This window comes from Drosophila mojavensis, unplaced genomic scaffold, assembly GCF_018153725.1.
Source record: "Drosophila mojavensis isolate 15081-1352.22 unplaced genomic scaffold, ASM1815372v1 contig_36, whole genome shotgun sequence".
NCBI classification, from domain to species: domain Eukaryota; kingdom Metazoa; phylum Arthropoda; class Insecta; order Diptera; family Drosophilidae; genus Drosophila; species Drosophila mojavensis.
The window spans coordinates 12,802,766-12,818,763 of record NW_025318858.1 but is presented as its reverse complement, the minus strand read 5'-3'; the positions used below and the strand labels follow the sequence as shown (position 1 = coordinate 12,818,763).

General features: G+C 40.4%; 1 protein-coding gene across 7 annotated transcripts in view; it reads left to right on the top strand.

Annotated features, from left to right (window-relative positions):
* Positions 1-15,998, top strand: part of LOC6576654 (serine-rich adhesin for platelets) — a 70,166-nt gene that overhangs the window by 25,431 nt on the left and 28,737 nt on the right. For all 7 annotated transcript variants that reach the window (XR_001449424.3, XM_015165303.3, XM_015165301.3 and 4 more), the window contains one exon: positions 47-4,320. Coding sequence is in view for 6 of the 7 variants with exons in the window: in XM_015165303.3 (XP_015020789.2) it covers positions 47-4,320 (4,274 nt within the window). In the remaining variant the exon portion in view is untranslated. The remainder of the gene's footprint in view (positions 1-46; positions 4,321-15,998) is intronic.

The following is a 15,998-nucleotide window of genomic DNA, read 5'->3' as shown; positions in this document are numbered from 1 at the left end:
TATAAAGATTGGGATTTACTTTGAACTAATTTGATTTCGATTGCAGATATCGACGCAATGTCGGAACGGGACTTTGCCTGCCCGCCCAAGCGAGCGCGCCGCTCCCTGGAGGAGCTGCAGCAACAGCCACAGCCACAGTCGCAGTCGCAGTCACAGCAGCCGCACAGTCTGGAGGATGTGGTGCAGCTGCGTCGTCCGCCGCCGCCGCGCTACGACGCCGAGGCGCACAACAGTCTGGAGCGCTTTCTGGCGCTGGAGGCCGGCGCCCGGGACAGCTACGGCAGTCAGGGTCAGCGCAACAGCACGGGCAGCTGTCGGCGCGGCGGAAACTTTGAGGATTTCTACTCGGACAACGATTCGTATCACTCGCTGTCGCGCAGCTCGTCGCTGGTGCAGTTCGAGTCGCTGGAGCGACAGATGACGCTGCAGGAGCAGCACCAGAGCATGAACAGTCTGGGCAACAGTTCGCCCTCGCTGCTCAGCTGCGATACGTTGGCCAGCAGCAGCGGAGGCAGCGGCAGCGGCGGCACCAACGGCAGTCACAGCAATCCGGACAGCCGTCGCGGCTCGGCCACATCCCTGCTGAAGCGCTACGAGTCGAGCGATGGCCGTCTGCATCAGACGTACTTTGAGCTGAACAAACTGGATTTGGAGGAGCAGCAGCGTGAACTGTTTGGTGCCTGCAAGAGTTTGCATCAGGCCGAACTGAAATCCGACTCGGAGTCCAGCACGAGCTCGAGCTCGTCCAGCAGCGATAGCAGCGGTCACAGCATGCTCAGCGCCTGTCCAGGCAAACATGCAGATGCGGCCGGCGCTCGACGTTTGCCCCTCAATTCGGCGGAGAATTTGTCTGAGGATTCGGGCTACTGTGAGCCGAGCACATTGCGGCGCAGCAAGAGCAAGAGCATACCAAAGAATTTCGACAAGCTCTGTGAGGAGGAGGAGGAACTGCTGCTGGAGCATGAGGCAGCCACAGGGCAGGCAGCAGCAGCGGCGGCGGCAGCAGCAGCAGCAGCGGCGGCGGCAGCAGCAGCAGCAGCAGGGGCACATTCCAAAAACTCCAATGATTTGTGTCAGACAAAAATAGAGCAGCAGACAAACGAGATACAGTCGGCATCCACATCATCTCTTGGCTCTCCGACATTGTCTATAAATAGCAGCGAGAGAGACACACACTCGCCATCGCCCAGCGGATCAGCGACGTCGTCGTCGTCGCCATCGTCTTCAACATCGTCCGCCGCCTCGTTCACTTGGCTGCGGAACAGTTTGCCCGATATACGCGAGCCGCGAGGTTCGTCGCCCAAATTTCCAACGGACAACAACAGCTACGTGCTGGCCAACAACAAGAGCAACAACAGCAGCAGCAGCAGCACCACCACCAGCGGCTCCTCCTCTTCCTCTTCATCCTCCTCGCCAGTGTTGGTGCGTACAGCTTCAGGCGGCAGCGTGCCCAACGAGCTGCAGCAGCTGGGCAGACGTCGACGCGCTCGTCGCCAGCAACAGCCACAACAGCAGCAGCAGCAAAGGAATTGCCATAGCAGTGACGGGCATAGCTCTAGCGAGGATTTGGATAATTTCGATTGCAGCAGCTTGCCGCGCATACGACGCAGCTGCAGCTGGAACGAACGTTGCGGCTTTGGTGGCTCAGCGGGAGCAGGAGCAGGAGCAGGAGCAGGAGCAGGAGCTGGAGCTGGAGCCGGTGCTGGCTATCTGAATGCGAGCTATCAGAATTTAACGCTACTCGACTACACGGATCCCAGTGAGAATTGCAAGCGCAGCTCTTTGGATATGGAGAAACGTACGCGCATTGTTTCTGGCGAGGATTACGACCAGCTCATTTGCAAGGGCAATTTTCTGCTGGACGAGCTGAGTCAGATCTATGATAAAAACGCGTCCATTTTGAATGACAAAACAGCCGAGCAGGAGGAGCAGGATGTGATGGATGCACCGCCGCAAGTACAGCATGTCCAATTGACCATAAGGAAGCCGCCGGCACGTCAAAAGCGGCACACAGTGGAGCAGGCACCGAGTCCAGTGGAAGCAACGCCTCCAGCCGCAGAAGCAGCAGCAACATCGGCAGCATCACCTGCGCTGCCCGCTGCCGCCGTGATCAGTTTTAGCAGCTTCGGCAAGACCTTCGATCAGGATCCGACTAATTTGCGTACCTCCTACGCCCAGTCGCTGGAGCAATGCAATTTCGAGCTGCCCACTGCCAAGGTGCAAAGAGCTCCGACGACGCCAACGCGAGCGCTGCCCAAGCGACGCTTCCAGAGCACAACGGCCAAGCAGCGCAGTCTGGTCAGCAGCACGCCCAATCTGTCGGCCTACGATGGCGGCCAGGAGACGGAGGATGATATATATGTGAGCAGTGCGCACAATTCAATGCATCAGCTGCCGCAGACACCGACACAGCCGAAGCCACTGGGCATACTCCTGCCGGCTGGCTCACGTAATTCGTTTAGCAAGGAGGTGAGCTTCTGTCCCGTGGTGAGTAAGTATTGCTGGCAGGAGCAGTCGTCGGAGGAGCCGCAGGAGGAGCATGAGCAGACGAGCAGCGATGAGGAGCACGATATTGCCGACGATGAGGAGGAGCTGTTGGATAACGATGCCACTGTTATATTTAACACCAAAGAGAACGAAAACATAGCAGCGCGCTACAACGCAGAGCAACAGCTAAGAGCGGGGCAGCCAGCGCAAGAGCAAACACCGCAAAGAGCGCCAGAGAGTGCAAACCATGAGAGGGAGAGTGAGCGTGAGCATGAGAGTGAGCGTAATCATGAGCGTGAGAGCATGATCGATGACCAAAACACTGAGAGCGATGAAAACAATGAAAACATCGTCGGCACTGTGGAAACGAAACAGCAAACATCGCCGCAGCCCGTTTCAAGCGGCGCTGCTGTGCCAGCTGCGTCCGCTGCTGTCAGTCTTGAAACGCGCGTCGACACGAGCTCATCGTGCGCGATCGTTAATATAGTTACGCCAGTTACGCCAGTTACACCAGCTACGACAGTCACTTCAGTTACGCCTGTTACGCCAGTGCCGCCCTTACATACACGCCCCTTAAGCCTGCATTTGCCCATCCTAAGTGAACCGCCCACAAATCGCGCCCACCAAATACTCTACGCCTCGCAGCAGCTGCTGCAACGCTACGACAGCGACGACGATCCCAACATGTCCAAGCCTCTGCCGGCCGCGACGCCAGCGCATATTGTCAGCGCCAACAACAACGAGTCGCCGCCCTCGAAGCACGCACAGCGCGCCAACAAAACGGACGAGAAACATCCCAGCTCAAAGAGTTTCCTATCGCGTTTCGCTCACGGTCTGCGCTTCTCGCTGCGCCGCAAGAAGAAGCAGCAACAACAACAGTCACAGCAGCAGCAGCAACAGCAGCCGCAGCCACAGCTGCAACAACAGTCGCAGCCAATAGGCAAGCAGAGCTCAAAGCCAGTGTCCCAAAGCAATGGCAAAAGCCAGGATATTATTCACATACCGTTGAAGCCGCCGCGCAACAATCTGCTGGATGAGAGCAGCGTTTCTCAGGCGAGCACGGCCAGCATTCACAGTCGTCAGACAACGACGACAGCGTCAGCTGAGCTGGAGCAGCCAAAGACATCGACACTGCAGAAGCTGGTAACGGGAAAACCCCCGTTGCCCAAGTTGCCACCACGGCAAACGCATGCGCCGTATAGTGTGGCCAGTGGTGCCAATGGCGCTAACAGTGCTGCCCATGCCAGCGATGCTCTATTGGCCGCCGAACGGGCGCAATATGCGGCATTTGCCAAACAGTTGACAGCGGGCCAGCGACACGAAATGTCGCTAACCGGAACGGATACGGGTATGGATACGGCACGTGCAACCGAATCGCCATCGCGCGCCTCTGTGGCACAAAAGACGCAAATGTTCAATCAGCTGGGCGCCGGCGGCATACAGTCGCGTCCATTGACCATGGTCACCGCCGTGCCGGTGGCCGTGTCGCCCCTGCCCATGGAGGATGACAGCGATGCTGTTGCCGGCAAAATGGGCCTCATCGAAACGAATCTGGACACACACGAAACGGTGATAACGGGCAAAACGCGTTCCCTGATGGACATCACGAGCAATCCGCTGCACAAACGGTATTTGGTGAAGCGTCTGAATGTCACCAGCGCCGTCTATGATGGCCACCATGATGACGATGATGATAATGATGGCCATCTGGATGGTAACAATCAACGTATTAAGCCATCAGCACAGTCCAACGGCGTGCAAATCGCTTCAGTGCGTCGGCCACACAAAAGCATGGAATTTCTTCTGGACAAAGAGAATCAAAAGAATGTTTTGGTGAGTATCAAGAAAGAAAAATACCATAACTGCAACAATTTACCATGCTGCCTGTACATTGAAGACTCGCTTAACGAGCGTCGCCACAAATTGTTATTGAAAATGTCGAAAAGGCCACATAATATTCCATTTTGTTTTTGCCCATTATCCATATCTTAACAATGGGAATGTGTGTACAGTGGGCAAAGCAAATTATTTCAGTCAAAAATAATCAATTTTGCCACTCCCTTCTCTATTCTTACAATTCTCAAAATATTTATATGTATTCTCTCCTTTCGGACAATTCGAATAGGCTTAAATCATAGCTGTTCATTCCAGTGCGCTTTCTCTGTAGTTATTAGGCTCCTGTTACACCTTCCCCTCCGCCTCCCCCTGCTCTTTTTCTCCTTACTCTCCTCTCTTTGACACCCATTTCGGTTTGTCGGTTGGCAGCAACTACTAACACATAGTTTTTATGGCTTTTGTCTCGGGCAACGTCATCAACCCCCTTATATGGGATGATGAGCCAGCCGCTCCCCTGTTTGGTGTGCCAAAAAACAAACAAGGTCGATTCGCTATGTGATACATTTTGGCCAAGCAATTTGTATAACTTTATTTATTTATTTTGTTGACTTTAATTATAAACTAATTAGATAATCCCACAGCATTTAATTAAATTTATTTAAAAGATATAAAGTTTTAATTAATTTGTGATATTCATCTTTAAATTATTTTTCCTAAATAATTTAATTTAATTTATAATATTCTCACATTAATTTAATTTTCTTAAATTAAACTTAATTGCATTAAAAGATATTCTCCAATAACAAAAAGGGTATTCGAGCTTCGTCGTTGGGTGCTGTGCTTAATTCATGTTTTGCCTATTCTCATATTAACACTCTCAGCTCTTGCGTTCTTATATTGTTTTTTTTTTTTTCAGTCGATGTGCAAATTATGCATACGACGTGATTTCCATTCATTTTACTCTCAGTAACTGTTTTTTCTCCATCTCTACCTCTATCTCGCTCAGTCGCCTGCTCTAGTTCTTGCTTTTCCAGTTGAGCGCAGCTTTGATCTTCCTTATGTCTGTTAATTGATTTCGGCAGTTACACAGCTCCCTTCGTGTTTGGCTGGCTCTCTCGACACTCCCATTACAGTGACACGCCCACCCAGCGCCCTGCGCCCTGCTGTTAACGCAGTCGCGCGTAACAGACAAAAACTGTGCATTTTGTGTGTCATTTTTTGCGCTTCCTTTCACACGTTCGCTTTGGTGCGCTTTTCGCCTGCCAAGTCGGCCTACGACTTACAGCCATTAACACACTTACACTCTCTTTAATGCGTGCCGCATTAACATTTACATTATTCGTATCCTTTTCACCCACAATCCGCCCGCTAATCGGCTTTGGCGCGTGGACGCGTTTTAAAACGCTCATGGAACGCCTTGAGTTGATTTACTTGTTTTTGTTCCTTTTTATTTTTGTCGCGTTATGATTTATTAAATATTTAAGTATATTATATCCATTCGTGTGAGAGTGTGTGTGTTTTGCCTTTATAATCCTAAGGCTTCGCTCATAAATCAAAAGCCTTTGCCTTTAATGGGGCTTTTGTTTTGTTGTAGTTGTTTCTTGCTGTTCGCGCCTCACGCGTTTTCTCTTAATTTCCTCTGCTGGCGCGTTTTTATGGTTCCCCTACAAATTACGAACAATTTAATGTCATCTTCCGCCGAGACAATGACCACTTGACCTTAGGTTATATAATTTGTGTAATGAAGTGCCCCCACTGTGGACACGCCCCCTTTCAGCCTTGTACACTGTTTTGGCCTACACAAGTTGGGCTATTTCTTCTTTTCTCATTATGTTAATCAAGATGTTTGTCTTGGGACCGCTTTGAAATGCTCAAAATGGAATTGTTGACCCAAAAGTTTTTGCACAGTTATTTTAGTTCAACTCTTGATGATGTAAAGTAATTTTTGTTTAAATTTTTACTGTTATTTGTTGTTGCACACTGTGCTATTTATTTTAGACGCTAGTGTGCGTGTGCTGTGAATGTTTGACACTTGCTTTTGGAAGTCAGTGTGAAAAAATGCATATGTCCGACACTTGACATATTCAAATGTTATTCAAGGATGTTATTGCTTAACAGCAAGCACTTTATTTTGGCCGCCACTGTGCAAAGGCTATTCAAGGGTATTGATAAGAAATCTTGGGAATGATACAATTTGTAATCATAATTTAACAGTTCCATAAAGATTTGAATTATAGAAAATCATGAAATGAAAATTTTATTTATTTGTAAATTATTTTGCATACAATATTCCAATCCATTAATATTGATTCAATGAACATATATTTAAATATTTTTTCCATATATATTTTCGTTTTATCACGATTTCTTTTCAATCTCTTAAAACATGCTAGTAAATTCAATATATATTTTGTTGTTTTACTCGTATCACATATATAAATAGAAAACCATTTGGAATATTGCTATAGATGAGTCAATATCCTAGCGCTAAATTATGAAAGAATTCAGAAAATCATTGAAGAAAATCACATTAAATGTTTATATATACATATATATACATGAGTTTTATTCAACATCTTTAACTTATATTAGTTTCTTGAGCATTAACGGAATATCATTAATCAAATATTCATACCTAATTAATTACTTTGGCAGAGCATCTAGTTTTCGTTGCGCTTCATTGGTTTGGTTTTGTTTTCTTTCTCAGTTCTTCTAATTTGAAGGAAAAGCAATAAAAAGCTGCGCCCTTTTTTTGTTTTTGTTTCTTCTTCTTCTCTTTGTCGATTTTCTTACGTGCAACTCCCACGTTTTAGCTTAAAAAAAAAAAAAGGCCAAAACTTTCGCTCCGGTTTCCGCTAAAAATTTAGACGCCTTTGCTCAGCCGTTGCTGTTGTTGTTGTTGTTGCAGTTGTCATGTGGAATAATAATGAAAAATAATTATACATATATAAAAAGAAAGCATAGCATCAAAAGCAATTCTGCCGCCACTAAAGCAAACAACTACAAAAGCAGAAGCAGAAGAATTTAAAAGTAAACTTAATGAAAATGTATATTTATTATCATACTCTTGTAATGTAAACATATTCTTGATAAGCACTTCGAGTGCAGTTGAAAAATCTCTTTGTTAATCCCCCGAAAACGACCCAAAAGAAAGAAATCAGAAAAGCGTGCCAGATTTATGATTCTCTGGTCACTGTGCTTCTTTCTTACCTTTTTTGAACTCCTGCTTTTGCTTATCTTTGCGTGTATTTGGAGTGTCGCCTGATAAAACAAATGGTAAGAAAAAAAAAAAACTACAAGAACAAGCAAACATACAAAAACAAGTACAATAACAATATTAACTATTCCGCTGTCCACCCTGTCCGCCTAGCATTGTTATGCGCAGTAAATTATTAAATGCTCAGCCCGACGGGCATTCAATTGTTAGATTTCATTTTCATCAAATATTTGTTGTTAACATTCGCAGACGGTAAATATTGAAGGCAAAGGCGAAGGTAAAAACATTGCTTGCTCGCACGCACGCACAAACAACAAAAACAACAATTCAGAAACAAAAACATCGCAAGAGCCGCCGCTTGGCTGCCTGCCAAACAGAGCGAACAGTGTTCTCCGTTCTCTTGACAATTTTACGTTGTAATAACATAGTTCTCTCGTCGTGTTACATGATCCATGCTGTAAAGATTGCTGTTAGCTATAGAGGTACACACGGCTAGCTGCTGCTAATTACATAATTTGTCTGCCAAAATTCCATAAGTTGCTTTAGCAGCGCAGTTCTTAATGCTCTTATGTTACTGCTGCCATTCTCTCTGCGTTACAATAACATGGCGCTCTTAATTTCCGAATAGTTCGCTCGCTCTGCCTCTCTCTGTCGGTCTCTCTTTCCGTGTCGCTTGATCTTTGTGTAATTTCTACCTGTTTCTTTTGCCCATATCCACGCAGACTTATGTACATATCTATGCTCACATTTGCAGTTGTTTTATATTTGTGCCATATTTGCAGCACTTTGTCTTGCTTCAAAGATTGCATGTCTATCATTAGCAGCTATCTCGCTCTCACCTTTTGCCTAAAATGTCAAAACAAACGCGAAAAAAATGCAACTTGCTTTTTGTCATAGCTGCGAAAAAAGTCAAATTGAAAAAAAAAGAGATAAACCGCTTTCTATTAAATACCTGACAAAACGTCGACATTGCACAAATAATTTTCAAAGTAATTAAAATACTTCCATATCAATGTTGATAGTTGTATATTGTAGGGTATCGCAATGCAGCTGAGCTGAGCTCATTGCTCAAGCATTTATTTGTTGTAATTTATTCAAATTGAAACGGCATTTTGTCTTGCGCTACAGTCGCTTCCCACACAGTGTGCACACCCAGGGCGAAAGTGCGCATCGGGCAGGAAAAGCTTAATTAATTTTCGTTGTTATATTTGTTGATCTGAAAACTCTGGCTGGCCGCAATTTATTTCACACACGCTTTTAATTACGTTTTCCATTCGTATTCTTCTTCTTTTGTTACTGTATTTTTCGCAGCGTGTAATTTTTGCGTAAACACTTGAAGTCGAGAAACTGAAAAGAACTGAGATAAACAAAAGTTTTCATTTTGCACCTCAATTAATTAAAACGCAAATCAATTTTGTTATTGTTGTTGTTGCTGGTTTTTCTTTTTTTGAATGCGTAGGCGCTTTTCCGCTGCGTGGGCAGTCGAACCTAAACAACAACTGCCTGAATATGTATATTTATATTGAGCTAATTGATGAGTCTTTTATTTTAATTACGATCGTCTCTTCAAGCTAATTCAATTGGGCCAAGCTCATATATCTTTATCAATTGGCCTCACGTTGTTATATGAGTAATATATGTGAAAGCTGATTGGAGAATATATGTGAACATATAATGAATAAAATGTACATATATTTATTAGCTTCCCATATGTACAATTATAATTATAATTGATATATATATATATGTATATCCCATATACCTACTTCTTACTTAGCATTAATATTTATTATATTAAATATTTGGCACACACTTCAAAGTCTTAATTTTGCCATTTTATGGCTAATATATTATTTTGCTTAACTTTGTCTATGTTTGCCTTTGCTTTGCTTTGCTTGTGCTTTTGGCCATATTTTCCATTCACACCTCAAATGGTGTTCATAAATTGCGCTCGCCAAAATGTAAATATGACTGCCAAAATAACAGCCAAATATTTATTTAGCTTAAAGACGATGTTTGGCCTTTATTGTTATATATGCAAAATTTCAGTTCGATTTACGAATCGGGTGAAAGAATAAAATATATTGTATAAATATATATATATATAAAATATACGATACGCTTTCCAGCACATGTCGTCAGCTGACTTGACTTGATAACAAATACATTTTGCACACCTTTTTGTTGGTATGTGAGTCAACAATTTGTAAAAGACGTATAAACGTATAAATGTGTATAGATATCTAGAATACCTATATAACTGTATGTATATCTGGTTGATTGATCTATGGTTAGGGCCAGGCAGATAAATGATATACAAAAAGTTCCTTTGTTATATTTCCTATTTATTTATAATTTTAGCTTTCTTGTTCTATACTTAGAAATAACAAATATTTTTGGGCAGGTCTTATATAATCTATATAATAAAATATAAAAGATCTATATATTAAATATTTTTGTAGTCAGGTGCTATATCTTTATAAAATGAGATAATTATACAAAATTCAAGGTTTATCGATATGAACTGAAATTGTATATTGTATATACTTCCCCATATATATCTACACCTATCTATACTTAGGCATACTCTTCTCTGAATGAACTCAACTGAATTGTTTTTGCGCAGTTTGTTGCAACTTTTCACGATCTGTAAATTTAGCTCGACTTGGCATCCCCTTGAAAGTAACTGAAATAAAAACAATAATAATATTTTCACTATATTCTGTGAAATGAACTTGCAATCTGAAAATAATAGCCCCGCCCAAATGTGAAAAACATTTTGCACATGCCATAAAATCCAAACAGCGAGAAAAGGAAAGAAAAAAAAAAAAAAAAAAAAAAAAAAAAAAAAAAAAAAAAAAAAACGCTGAAAATAAATATAATTATATATTTGATTTTCGAGTTTTGTATATGCCTTAATTTTAAGCTGGCTGCAGCTTGTTTTTGTTTATAGTCGAAATTTTAACAAACGCCAAGTGGCCGGCCAGTGGTGCTGGTGGTGGTGGTGGCTCGATTCGTTCCATACAAAAATGTTCTTTGGCTATTTTTAGGCTACTTTGTCTATAATAAAAAATTATGATAAATTATTGTGTATATGGACCAGCTGTATTCCAACTCACTTACACACATATTAATGCAAAGGCAAAGAACTCTTAAAGACATATGATTCACATTCGTTGTTGTTGGTCTAAGTAATCTTTGCATGCATATTACTTGGGCCTCCAGGCCACCCACTCGCCGAGCATCAACTTTGTCATGTGGCTGAGTAATTTATGTGTTGGCGGCGAGAAAAACAACAACAACAACAACAACAACAACGAGAACGAGAACGACATTCCAATGTCTGTCACATCGTTGTCTATATGTGTGATCCATAAAAACACAAATTAAAATATGCAACGTCTGTCATAATAAAGCTTTAATATTTTTCTATATAAAATGTTGCACTTCCACTTGCCTTGCCTTGAAATTTTATGATTTGCTTCTGCGCATAAGCTGCCCGAGTTTATTTCAGTTGAGAAACCCAAACCCCCATCCGTTTAAAGCTGTTAACTTGAAGTGGCCCCTGGCTAAGCACGAAACGCCGTCAAGATATGCGGAAGTTGCAGTTGCATAAATTCAAAAAGAAACCAGTCCCCTTTTGGCACAACAATCTAAAATGCTGCAAAAACTCGAGCAAAAGGTTAAAGGACTTTATTTTGCACGAGAAAGCCCCAGTTGGAAGTCAACATTTTTCAGAGGATGCGTCGTCTAGTGGCCTTTAAAAGTGGTCTAAAGCAAGTGCAGCAAGCAGAGTGTACGAAACGAAGATATGTAGCTTTATTTTTAGCTAGACAAAGGCTTTGCTTATTTCTCAACTTTTGCATTTTTCTCTTTAAATGTTGAACTGTAGAAATATTCTATATTCTATTGAAATCTGAAACATTAGCTCATTGAGTCTAATCTATAGAAAAATGCATTTAAAATTCATATGGAAATGTCACGTACAAGCATTTTTCATTTTGCTACTGTATAACAGTTTGTATAACACAATATAATTGTTTCAATGTGTACTATTTATGGAATGCAATTCAATATGGTAAACAATGTCTAGCGATAACAATTAAATTCAGTATTACAATTCGTCATACGAAAATATGTTTAAATAGAAATATGTTAATTACTAATTAATTACTAACTAACTACTTTAGTAGTAGTAGTAATTAGTTAGTAGTAGTAGTACCATATATAGGTTTATTAATTCGTATAACAGTTTGTGTAACACTTTACAAAAGTTTTTTGTATATCTTTTATAGAATGGCATTTAAAATAGAAATCATAATGATACAGCACTACAATTCAGTATAACAAATTGTATAACAGTCATTAAAAAGATTAGCTTTAATTAAAATTGATTAATTAAGCAGTTACGATCGCCTGATAGGCTAACTAATTGCTATTTTCCAGTGTATAACAGTATACCAGTATATATAACAGTTTATATAACAGTATGATATCATCTTTCACTTATAAAATAATGCAGTACATACTGAAACTATTTTGTACAGTAATGTAATTTGTCAGTATAACAGTTTATACACATCTATGAATGACACTTAATTAAACAAAAAGTAACAAAAAATTCATGCTCAAGAGCAAATTCCAATGCTTCTTTAACTGTTAACTGTTTGACTATTCATTTGGAATGTATGCATAAAAAGAAATGCTTGAAACTTGATGAGTTGATTATTCATGGATTGTTCATCTGAAGAAGAATCAGCATTGTTTATTGTTCTAGAGAGGTCCATGAACTATTCCGATATGGCCATGATCAATGCTGTGTAAACACAGTAGCACAGTTTCAGAAGTGGATACTTCAAAGTATTTTGCAACATCTTTTGCTCTTATCCATCAAAGTTTGTTTTCTCTGTGCTGTTCTATTTTTTCTTCGCCTCTTTAGATTTATTGCCAAAGTTGTGGCCAAAGCCCCCGCACTCAAATACAATTTACAGTTCGTTTGGCCGACAAAGTCAGGCAAAGACTGTTGGCGTTTTTTTTTATACCCTGTTTTTATTTAAAGTCTGCATTTGAATTAGCCTTAGGAAAAACAAGCTTAAAACTGAGTTGAGTCGTCGGCGCGCTGTCGTTGTGTGGGCCAATGGCAAGCAAATTAAGTTAACAGCCAACAACATTCAAGGCTAACAAATATTGAGCATAATGCTGATTGAAAAATGCATACACACATAACCACACAAACACACACACGCGCAACAAAACGGTGTCAGCTGCTGTTCTCTACCCTCAAAAAGAATGCATACCTGCCTTGGAACTGAGCTGCGTGAACAGCAGGCGGCGGCTCATAGTACAAATCGGACACCCTTCAAAGAGACTACTGAAACACAACAGCCACAACGACAGATAGATAGACAAAATGACAACAACAACAATAACAACAGCTTGAAGAGTGGGGCAAACAAATAACGCGCACTTCCTTTTCCGCCTCTGTGAGTTGCTCAACTCGATTGCAGTCCAAAAATAGTCGCACACCTTGTCGGTAAATATGTACATATACATGCATATTTATATATTGTATATATGCATGTGTATGTATGTGTGTGTGTGTTAGTTTCATATATATCTATATATATAAATCACATTTTAATGTGCCGCATCTTTTACAGAACGAAATGCTGCTCCCGCATTTTTGTTTACCTTTTTGCTCGCCATATGCTGAGAGAAATTCAAAGTGCAAGGCAGAGAGAAATAGAGAGATAAAGGGCGAGAGGCAGAGAGAGAGAGAGAGAGAGAGAGATCTGTTTAGTTATGTAAAATATGTTTATAGTTTTTACCTTTTGCTCTTTCTGTCTGTCTCGTTCTCTATCTCTCTCTCTCTCTCTCTCTCTCTCTCTCTCCTTGTCTCGTTTTCTCTATATTTGACTTGGCTTTTGGCATTTTGTTTGCTCTTCTATTGCCTGTGGGTATTTCTTATCTCTAAATGGGTTGCTTCTAGAATAGTTTTGTTTGAGTGCTAAAATGCGTGACAGACGATCCATCAAAGAGGTGTGACATCAATTATGATGAGCACTGCAAACAGTCTCTGGTCTTTGACCTTTGAACAAATAAATAAATTTATAAAATAAATAAAAACTATATTACTTTCCTTTCGTAATAAAATTTAATTTGATAATTAATTTTATTAAAGAAAAAATAATATATAAATATTGGAAGTGTTTTTATTGTCCCCACACACATATATATATATACATATATACAGTGCTTATCATAATTATAGCCCACTTTTAATCCACTTAAACGAATCGGCTGAAAATTTTTCCCAAATCGAATATTTCCTCAAAATCTTCAAAAATGAGTAGTTCAATATTTCAATTATGAATGGCAAAAAACTTTTTCACTTAAAATTCACGATTTAATAACGATTTCTTAAAAAGAAGTAAAAAACAAGGAAAAACAGCACCATTTTCTGTATCAAAATTATAGCCCATATTCATATTTTTGTAAAAAAAAATCCGAATTCGTTGCGGATTAATGGAAAAACTAATGTTAATACTTAGTCCGGCCTCCATTTGTCTTAGTTAACTCAAAAATTCTCTTCCTCATTGAAACCACTAAATTTAATAAAAGGTCCTTTTCGAAACTTTGTTATTTAGTCATTGTCGTTTAGAATTTGCGTTTTAAGATATCCAACTGTCTCCAACTGGCGATTTTTGGCATACACACGTCTTGCAAGATTACCCCAGACATTTTTATCGGGTTGAGATCCCCAAAACATGCTGGCCAGTCAAGGACATCAACATGACATTCCTCCAAACACTCTTTTGTACGTCTGCTCACATGGATTCTGGCATTATCCTGTTGGAAAACCATTGGTTTCTCACGTAATTCCCTTGAATATGGAATGATAATACTATCCAGAGCCTGAATATACTCTTCACTGTTCATTCGGTTCGTTACAAACTTCAATTCCCAGGTACCAAATGAAAAAAATGGACCCCAAATCATGACGGAGCCACCTCCAAAGTTTGTCCTTGAAAAAAACATAGGATCCTTCCTCAAATCATGCTAATAAGTATCAAACCCATCAGGACCATCCAGGTTAAACTTCTTCCCATCAGAAAATACGACCTGTTAGGGTAAAAATTTATAAATATACTGTAAGCCAAAAGACGATGATTCAAACGCGCGTATGTCAGATCGGTCGCAGTATGTCCATCGGCAAAACCAAGTCGAGCAACCTTGTGGCGACTTAGCAACATGGATGCTTTGGTCAGTTTAGACCTATTTATGATTCCTGAGCTCTTAAGTACTCGCCAAACAGTCATCGCTGACATAGATTCGCCCACATGTGAGGCCAAAGCTGTACAAGCGGTTGAGCTGTTGCTGGCTTTCTTAATAATTTTGTGTTTATCGTGCGCAATTAGTAACGGTTTTCACCCAGTACGTCTTCTTGATCCTTATTCTTCGGGGTTATCCAAAAAAATTTTAATTACACTTTGACTTTTTTTCAAAATTCGTAAAATACTCGAAATAGACTCTCCTGACTCGAAAAGTGAGAAAATACGGCCCTTTTCATAATAAGATAATTGTTTTCCAAGCGGCATCTCTTAAAAACTATCTAAATTTACTTAATTACAATGTCTGCAAAGCCAAAAGTCTGTTCCGCACTTAATAAATTCAAATTTGCGACAGTGGGCTATAATTATGATACACAAAAATGCAAGCAAAAATGCTAGCACAGAGCAAAAGTTAACGGTTCTTTCTTAGTTTTCCATAAATTGAACTAAAATTTTGATAAAATCTACTGAACATGCTCCAGTCTATAATGTGCTGTAAAATTTATTTTTAAAAAACCTTAAAAATTTTGTTACAACGGGCTCAAAGTTTAAGTTGCAGGGTGGGCTATAATTATGATAAGCACTGTATTTTATTTGCACCCACAAATTAGAAAAAAATTAAAAATTAGGATGTACTTTCAGTTAATTAATTAATAAATAATTGAGATCAAGCATTTTGATTATTTATATATATATATATTTATATATGATTATTAATACATACTCTATCTTATTTATATATATATATACTTTTTTTTTTTTTAATATAATATATAATTTTCAGTTATTTTTTTTTTTTACCAATATTTCATTCTGCAACATTTTATTCGCTTTCTATATGCCTGGTATTTAAATTTGTTCCATTTTATAATGATTCTTACCAGTTTAATAATGAGTCTTATCTCACAAATGAGTTAATGCATAACAAATATATTTTTAGCTTTGGCCACATTATTTACCCTACCTATGCATTTCACTCATCTGCTGAGCCCATACTCTGACACCACATTCACTTCTTCTTCTTCTGTGGCATTATGGCCTCCTCTATCTATCTATCTGCACGTACGATTTCATATTTGATGTTGCCAGCATTTCCTTCGGGGTTTATTTTCAGTGACACATGCAAA